Source organism: Berghia stephanieae, chromosome 2 (genome assembly GCF_034508935.2).
Source record: "Berghia stephanieae isolate SIO BIC M18660-M18661 chromosome 2, UCSD_Bste_1.3, whole genome shotgun sequence".
Taxonomy (NCBI): domain Eukaryota; kingdom Metazoa; phylum Mollusca; class Gastropoda; order Nudibranchia; family Aeolidiidae; genus Berghia; species Berghia stephanieae.
The window spans coordinates 17,110,167-17,119,538 of NC_088361.1; the positions used below are offsets into that span (position 1 = coordinate 17,110,167).

General features: G+C 39.0%; 1 protein-coding gene across 1 annotated transcript; it reads left to right on the top strand.

Moving 5' to 3' along the window:
• The first annotated feature begins 1,392 nt into the window (after nt 1-1,392).
• Nucleotides 1,393-8,589, top strand: LOC144964401 (uncharacterized). Its single transcript, XM_078898598.1, has one exon. The coding sequence runs from the start codon at nt 1,541-1,543 to the stop codon at nt 7,634-7,636; it is 6,096 nt and encodes a 2,031-aa protein (XP_078754724.1). The 5' UTR covers nt 1,393-1,540; the 3' UTR covers nt 7,637-8,589.
• The last annotated feature ends 783 nt before the right edge of the window (nt 8,590-9,372 follow it).

Here is a 9,372-nt window from a genome sequence, read left to right on the forward strand (position 1 = left end):
AAGTGGACAAATTGTGGTTAATAATCTTACCAAAGAATAAAGGCGAAAACGTCTGAATTGTGACCGGCTCACACTGCAATACCATAAGCCCCCTCCTTCTCCACCCCATCCTCCCCCTCTTTATAACGACACAAATGATAGCAAAAACCATTATTTGAAATAAATTTATTAGTCTCGCTATTGAACAGTTAAGTGGCAAAGTGGCAATATCCGGATCCAGCAATTGGCCCTTCCGACACCCGTCACTGGAAACAAAACAAAATTGACATATTCGCACGGCACTTACTCTTGACTAAATTATAAGGCGACCAAAGGTTTCCCCAAGCCCGGGGTCGTAAAAATATTAACAGTAAAAAAGGCAATGCTCCTGAGATGCGCGTATCCATACAAAAACAGAACAAGTTGAATATGAAATTTGTCATCAGCGTTTCAAATAGTATGAAACGAAATGTAAAAAAAAGGAAATGGGAGGAGGATGAAAAGAGGACGACGTTCACTTATTTGGAGGTCCGATAACTCAATTCATGATGGGCTCATTGTTGTAATGGAAATGTTTAAAAAATGACGAAAAATATTGTCCATAACAACAATGTTAAACTTGGCCCATAGTTTGGTTCGGCTGTCAGACCTGAATATATATAAACGTCGGAAGAGGATAAAGAAAAGGAAAAAGAAGCAAGTTGTAAATTAAAATGCGTATCTTTATTTTTGTTTTCTGCTCGTATCCTCCTCCTCCTCCTCCTCTTCTTCTTCTTCTTTTTCATCTCCTTCTTCTTCTTCTTCTTCTTCTTCTTCTTCTTCTTCTTCTTCTTCTTCTTCTTCTTCTTCTTCTTTCTTCTTCTTCTCTCTTCTTCTTCTTCCTTCTTCTTCTTCTTCTTCTTCTTCTCTTCTTCTTCTTCTTCTTCTTCTTCTTCTTCTTCTTTTTTCTTCTTCTTCTTCTTCTTCTTCTTCTTCTTCCTTCTTCTTCTTCTTCTTCTTCTTCTTCTTCTTCTTCTTCTTCTTCTTCTTTTCTTCTTCTTCTTCCTCCTCTCTTCTTCTTCTTCTTCTTCTTCTTTTCTTCTTCTTCTTCTATCTTCTTCTTCTTCTTCTCTTCTTCTTTCTCCTTTTCTGCTTCTTTTTTCTTCTTCTCCTCCTCTCCTCTCTCCTCTCTTCTCCTCCTCCATCTCCTTTTGTAGGATGAGAAGTAAGATGATAAGGAAAAATGAGGTGAATAAATAGAATAAATGAAGAGTTGAAAATGGGGTATAATAAGAAAAACGACGATGGAGACAAGATAGAATCGCCGTAGATCGGATGAGAAATATCTGTAAATGCATTGCACACCAAAAGGTAAATCAACACGCCGTGTTACACAATGCTGAACACATAATGTTTACTCAACAAAGCAACTAAAGCAATGACATTGTTTATACTCGAAAGCCAATTGATTCTTTTTTTCAAGTCGATCAACAAAGAATGGTAAATGTTTATTAATTGCTTGTTTCTTGGAATGATATTTTGTATCAAAGATTAATCATCTGATTAAAATCAAGTTGAGTTCATGGCGTCAAACGGTGGTAATCGGAAAAGGAATCAAAAATTGAAGGCAAGTTCTCATCAAAAGAACTCTCAAGGGGAAAATCAGAATTCTAAACTGCGAGAACAAGGAGGACAACATCAATGGCAAATAGCCATGAACCAACCAAAGCAATCAGCTAAACCACACAATCAACAACAGACTAAACAACAACAAATGCTGCAACAACAGCAGCATCAAATTCAACAACAACAACACCAACAACAGCTACACCAACAGTTGCAGCAACCGCAACAACAGAAGCAGCAGCAGCAGCAACAACAACAACAACATCAATTTCAACAGACACAAGCCAGTTCAATGTTTTCTAAAGCCACAATTCAAACGACAAATCATGACACAGCAAGAAGATTCAATAACAAAACTGTACAAGACACTATCAGCAATCTAACCTTACATGCAGCCATATTTTGGCGTCGTCAAGATTTAGTAGAATCCTTGCTCCAAAACGGTTCCACCTCGTGGGAAGTCGATCAACAAGGTAACACTGCATTCATGACAGCGTGTAAAGTAGGTGACTTTAAACTCATGTCCACTCTTTGGGATTCAGCATGTTCCAAATTGAATATACAGCATTGTAACAGGGAAGGCGACACGGCTCTTCATGTATGTGCAGCAGCAGGCCAAGAAGAATGCTGTCGCTTTCTTATAACACGTAATGCTAAAGTAGACGCTAAAAACAAGACAAAGGACACCCCTCTACACATTGCAGCTAAAAGCGACCACGTTGGTATCTGCAATATGTTACTCGGTTCCGCTATGGCATCTACATTTGACTCACTTGACGCCCATCGTTTGATATTAGATGAAAACGACAAAGGACAAACCGCAATATGCGTATCTATATTGCATCAACACGCACAAATAACTCGAATGTTGTTAGATACACTGACACCTAAAGAACAAGCAATATATTTGAGTAATCGTCTTCAAAGAGCATTGAACGAAACACAGCCAGCTGTATTTGATGTGGCAGGTTCAACAATACCAGCAAGTCAAGAAGTGTTCCTTCATGGACTGCTAGTTTCTTTATCAGTTCTTTTGATTTGTTTTGTAGAGAGATCGAAACAAGATTGCGCGGAATCTCACTTTACCCCGGAAACTCGTCTTGATCAGTGTCTATCCAACACAAATATTGTGCAAATATTAGTTGTGATTGCTTCAAATAGGTACATCAACAAACAGATTGTACCTATTTGTTGCTTTTTACTGATATATTTAATGGGAGGTGTGGCAGAGCATTCTGAAATTCATGATTACGATGATAAAATGTCGTCCGGTGCAACTAGTGCCGCACCAACAGGAAGCAAATTTTTAGAACAGTTTTTGAACTGCAATGGGCCCAATGATTTACTTTTAAAAATGAATCGTAACATGGAAATGAGTGAATCGCACGATTCTATGATTACCATTGCCGTTGCTTTGACTGTCGTTTCCCTCATTCGATCTTCTATTGGCAGATCTTGGCTCGAGTCTAACAGATGTCACCTTACCTTTTTGAAAGAAATCCTGCTACAAAATAGATCTATTCTTGAATTGCTTACCACAACGTGCCCACTGTTAACCATTTCCTATCTTGAATCTATTTGTGGCGAGTTTGTAAAGTTGGTAGAAGTGCTAGAAGCGAGAGATAGGGAACAAAATCTTGCCGAGTTACTGTGGGAGGAAGAAAGAGATCGAAAAAGGAGAGAACGAAAGAAACAGAAACAGCAACAGAAGAAACAGAATTCCGCCAAGGAGGCTAAAAATAAAAACTCCGCATTACAAACATTACAAATAATAGAAGTTAGCTCAGATGAAGAACTATGTTACCCTGTCACAAATATTTTGGGTGGAAAGACAGAACCGTTACTTGAGAACGAAGCGGTGGTAACAGACCACGACAAAGCATCTACCAATCTAAAAACTCATTCTCCAGAGAGTCACACGAATGATGAACATTGTAGAGACACTGCTTATAACAATTTAGAAGACGATAGTTCGTCGACTGGAAGTGAAAGTCGATATACTGACTCAGGAAACGGAAAATCTTGCTGTCCTCTTGTGTCAAATGAAGCGACACCTGAAGCAATACGTAAAGATGGAAAAACAAATTGTGGAAATGCAAAGAACGAGATGGCAACTGCCGAAAAATGTCATGATAAAGACGGAAACGGGGCATTATCATCTATGATGCGTTGGGCTGATGTAGCAAAGCTAGGATGTGCTGTCACTGATAAATGCTCGGGTAGCTTGGGAAATCATGCATTTGCGCAGTTCGGAGTTTATTCTGATAAAAATGGCTTCTGTAATTGGCCTTTCTCCGATGCTGGAAAAGATGAATACGTTGAGATTGGAGAAAACTCAATTATGCTCAACGGAGCAGAAATGGATACGTCTGAAGGTACTAATTTTGAAAATACTGCAAGTTATGATGGCGTCGACCAATGCCCAATTGCTTATAACAATAGCGATGAAGAAACTAGCTCTTCTTCATCATCTTCGATTGAATCACATTCTCATCTCTTGTCAAGTGCAGGTTTACATAATCACAACTTTAAGTGGAAGCCAGATATAAAATCCATTCGTGGTGGTCAAGTCGGAGGTACAGCCGCAGCAAAGAATACAACAGCAGATCAAGTCCAGAGAATCGCCCATCAGTCGTCACCTTCTCGTGGTCGTAGGAAACGTCGAAAATCAAAGCATTCTCAAAAAGCAGATCAAGAGAAAGCGGCCGTACGTTGCTGGAGTCCTTTAAAAGATAAGACTATCGTGTATGTATCACAAGATGTAATAAAGTGTAAAGATAACAGCAGTAAAACGAGTGACGCCATAAAACCGTTGTCAGTTTCTGGTGACCCATTGGTTTTAAGTACAAGGCCTGAAAACGCTTTAAATCAGTCTTTATTACGTGCTGATAAAGCACATTTATCAGAATGTGATAAGATAATCGAGCCCTCGATTTCATCACTGAAAGGCAACTCAAAACGCAAAGATATAGCTACAACTTCAATATTCAGATCGGAAGTTCCCGCTGTTTTACCTCCATTAAAGACAACAAGAGATTTAAATCCTTGCACAACAGGCACCTCTATTTCCAGGACTGAAGAGACCAAGCATCCGGATGAATTAATGAACGAGGGCGTGAAAAATCAGTATGCAAAAATAGTATCTTATAACAGACAACCGTTTTCTTCTAAGCCTTTGACGAGTATAAAAAATGTGGAAATTTCATCGTGTAAGACTAACCCCGGGGGTGTTCAAACACTTTTTGGGGCAAACTCAAATAATCAACCGAGCAGTGGCCATATTGCTGTTATCAATTGCCCATCCCTTTCTACTCTAGCCGTTTCGTCGTCCGCTACACAGTCACTGGTCTCAACATTAACTATGTCAGGACAATACACCCCTCCCCCACCAGGATTTCAGGCTATCAAGGAACCAGTGTCTGTCCAAACAGTAAGGGATGTTCTGAACCTTGACAAAAGCATTCAAAGCTATAACAAAATACACAACAACGATGGTAATACAATGGTGCCATCATCAGGTAAGAAAGGAAGAATTATCACAACAGTGCTATTAGACAAAGTGAAAAATCCACCATTATCTCTGCAACAACAGAACAAAGTACCCTTACTCTCAACATTGGCTTGGAACTGTGGTCAAGAATCAAAGGTGTCATGGAGTAAAATGCTCCAGTCAAAACCTACAACAGTCGTGACTGGTTCTCTGTTAGATAAAACAACTACAAGAGCAATTTTCACAACTACGGGAGAAAACAGTTTTGCAACAAAATTACCGAGTGGAACGTTGGGAAGTTCTACATTGCGGGAGAAAAGTAAAATAAATCAACAAAACAACATAAATCTTGTTGGGCGAAGTACAGCTATGACAGGGAATAGTTTCCAGACCAATACAACGTTTTCTACAATACTGATGAATCGGATGCAGCAGAGAAATCATGACCGCGATTCCTACGCAAATTTTGGCATTCCTGATGCAAAACAAATCAACAATAAAATAAATCAAACTACGTTTTCGGTACAAGATTTAGTAACTTCATCATTTCTCTCTGTAGGGTTGACTAGTTTGAATTCTTACAATATAGCAAGCCAACAGCACCAAAGTGTCCATGCGAGATCAAATCAGCAAATTCTTCATAATCAGTATGATCACCATATTATGCACCGAACAAGCGACAAAATTGATAATGTTTCTTCAGAGGCACAATCTTCAACAAATAAAGCAGGGAAAGAGTCAATGGAAGAGAAAAATTCATCCTTAAATTCGCAGACATTTGGGGCAAGACAATTAGGACAAAATAATTCTGATGGTCGATGCATAAGCCCTCCCGTTTTCTTCCCAGAGCAAATACGTGACCAAACTGGATCAACAAATGTCAGCGGTGCAAGCTTTCCAGCATTTCACGAGGTTCATACGAGTGATTTCCTCAGCGAAATGTTCTCAGACCCTCTGTTTACTGACAATATTGCAATCAACCAAATACGACAGAAAATCCAATCCAGTCAATGCAACACAAGCCACTCTGACTTCTCTTTGCAAACATCAGACTGGTGTGACGTCGATCTTGACTACTATGCTTCTCTTTATCAGATGAAATTCAGGGACGTTCTGGGTAACCGTCCCGGTCAAAATATATACCAATTGAGATCAGACAGACAAAACACTCTGACGATAAGCCAGGGGATTATCAGACATGACGGGAGAGAATGGCCGGGTAACCATAGCGTATGTGGGTCACATTCACTGCCTAATAATCAAACAGACGCTCTCCAATCGAGAAAACACAGTTTACGATGGCACAGATCCATTCAAAAAATTCTGGATCTGCTTTGGACAACACGAAAACAGTTTGGCAACATAATCTTGCCTCATCCTATCCCAGAATATTCTATTGGTATGGCAGGAAACGTTCTGATCGGAATTGGATTTTTAATTGATGGAACTGAAATCGCAGTTCTCATCGTGGATAAGTCCCTTGTTCAAATTTCTCCCCGTATTGTTGAAATCATGAGTAATCCAGAAATGGATCGGCACTGCCTGACAAGATGCAAATCCTTCAGTGAATCATCCAATGTACAGTATATTGCCATGGACTTGTACGAATACAACCTATGCGAGTATCTTCAGGTTTGTCTGACAAATTGTAATCAGAATACAGGAGCCGCTTTATACTTAGGTCTCGTTTGGCAATTGTTGCAGGCTGTCGGATTTCTTCACCACAAGCTGGGCGTGCCACACGGGTACCTTGCACCTTGCTGGATTTTCATAAACTCTGACGGACATCTGAGACTTGCTGGTTTAGGTATCACTACACCGACGGGGGACGGAAACAATCAAAGAGGACGCCCGGACACGATAAATTCGCAAGGCTTGGAATACAGAACTCCTTGCTGGGGCTCGACGGAAGACTTGATCAACGAGCGATCAAAATCAAGCTTTTTTAGCGATATAAGAGCGGTTGGTAAACTTGCTTATTTTATTTTAACTAAAGGACAACATTTATTTGGAGCGGTTGCTCCAATGGAAAGCGAGATGAGTGTTATGAGAGATCACCTTAGCTCAGAGGCGTTTGATCTCATTTCACCAATGCTAACGTCCGATCCAAAATGTCAACCTACAGTGGACCAATGCTTAAAACATCCAATATTTTGGTCTGGAGACAAGAAATTCCGCCTCATTCTTATAGTTGGGTCAGATGTATTGACAGAAATGAGAACCGGTATTGCGCTAACCGGAACGGGTGCCCCAACAATGATGGAAATACTTAGTTTGATTGATATCAACATGGTTAGTCCTAACTGGATACACGAGGTCGACAGCACGGTGTTGAAAGAAATGAAGTCATTCAGAGTGTACAAAAACAACTTGGCCGAATTGACATTGTTTGTATACAACTGCTGTCTTCACTTTGACAAGCTTTCGAACAGTGCGAAGGAAGTGTTGGACGATCCGTGCAAGTATTTCCAAAATTTGTTTCCCAGCTTATTCATAGCCATCTATCGATCATTAAAGTCATCGGACAGAACGGATCGGACATGTTATAAACCATTTTTTTGACCTTTCAAAAATAATATTGGTGAATTTTACTCCAAATTAACTCTCTCCTTACCGGCCATTTTCAGAATTTTCCCTGAAACTTCACACCCACCCAACACACACACACACACACACACACACACAAACACACACATATATATATATAAAATAAATATATATATATATATATATTATATATATATATATATATATTTTTTTTTTTTGTTTTTTTTTTTTTTAACTCAAACAGAAAAGGGACAAGTACGTTCTAAACATACTATTGTCCAGTGTCTACTTATTATCGCTACAACAAAGTATGTTCTTTAAAATTTGTGATGTACAAGGGATATCAGGATAATAAAATTGTTGGTTGCATCCTAACGAATGTGACGATTTTCCAATGGATGGTAAGGAGAGGTGTTAATACCACGTCCTATCAGTTTCATCAAGAGCGACAATTCATCTCGGGCATCTCCCATGAAACCTAGTTACATGGCTGTAACTGTTGACTGGGGAAAACGATCCGGTATTTCCCCAGTTAACTACAGTATTCTAGTAAGACACACGTTTTTAAAGTTGGCCGGAAAGCGTGTCCTCCAAATATCGATCGATTTAAATGACCTTCACCTTTGCAAAAACGCTCAAACCTGGGACGTTCTTAAGACTTAGCTAGCAAGATAGATAGAAGGATAGATAAATAGATAATAGGACGGAATGATTGTTTGAATAATTTGTTATAAATTGACTGACAGTTTGATCAATGTTCAATTTCAGAATCAATCTAATCTGTCTTATATGTGTTAGTTTCACGTCAAAACAAACAAAAACAGTATATATTAATATATAGAGAGACTTTTAGAAAGTCACTTCTTTTACACATTTGATGTTTATACCTACTTCCCGTGGATACATTTTACATTTGTCCAATTTGTACAATTGATTATTATAAAAATTTTCAACACTCGATTTAATGATCCATTAAATGTTATATTCTATACGTACTATATATAATAATATAATTTGATTTGCATTTTTCTTGCTTAAGTTTAATGTGTTAACCTAAGACCGTAGTCCTTCAACGTGCCCTTAGCACATCGGGCTAATATGGATCGCCACAATCGTTTGCTGTGCGCTGCCCCCTCTCCTTCATCCCACGACAGGCCCTCTTTATGAGGTCTTTTCCAACCGTTTACTTTTGTTCCAATCTAGATTGTCACCACCCTTACCACCCCCCTCACTTTTTCTTTTCCTTTTTCCAGCTGTTTTCTAACTCAGTGCCCTTTTTAGAAATCGTTTAATATTATCGTTTACCAATTGACTCTCGTGCTCTAGAAAGATACGGATCTAACATTCTGGCCAGAAATCTCGTCCTTCATATATCGATCAACCCTCATCCTGGCAAAACCTCTCAAACCTGGGACCACGCAGGATCCCAAGTTTGAAAGATTTTGCCAAAATTTTTGAAGAGCCAAATTTTTTAATATGTCGTGAAGTGTCTTTCTAGAGTACGACAATTAGATCTAACTGGTTGATTCTTATCACATGTCCAATCTACTCGAGTGTTCTGTGTTTTATAACCCCAGGCGACTCTCATTCCAGACAGTTAAGTAATTATTTGTCTCAAATCTGATCAAAATATATTAACTCCCTCCTTACCAGCCATTTCCAGAATTTTCCATGCACCATCGGGCCAACCCAACACAAAATAGATTTTTTTTATTCAAACAGAAAAGCAACACGTACATTCTATACATAAT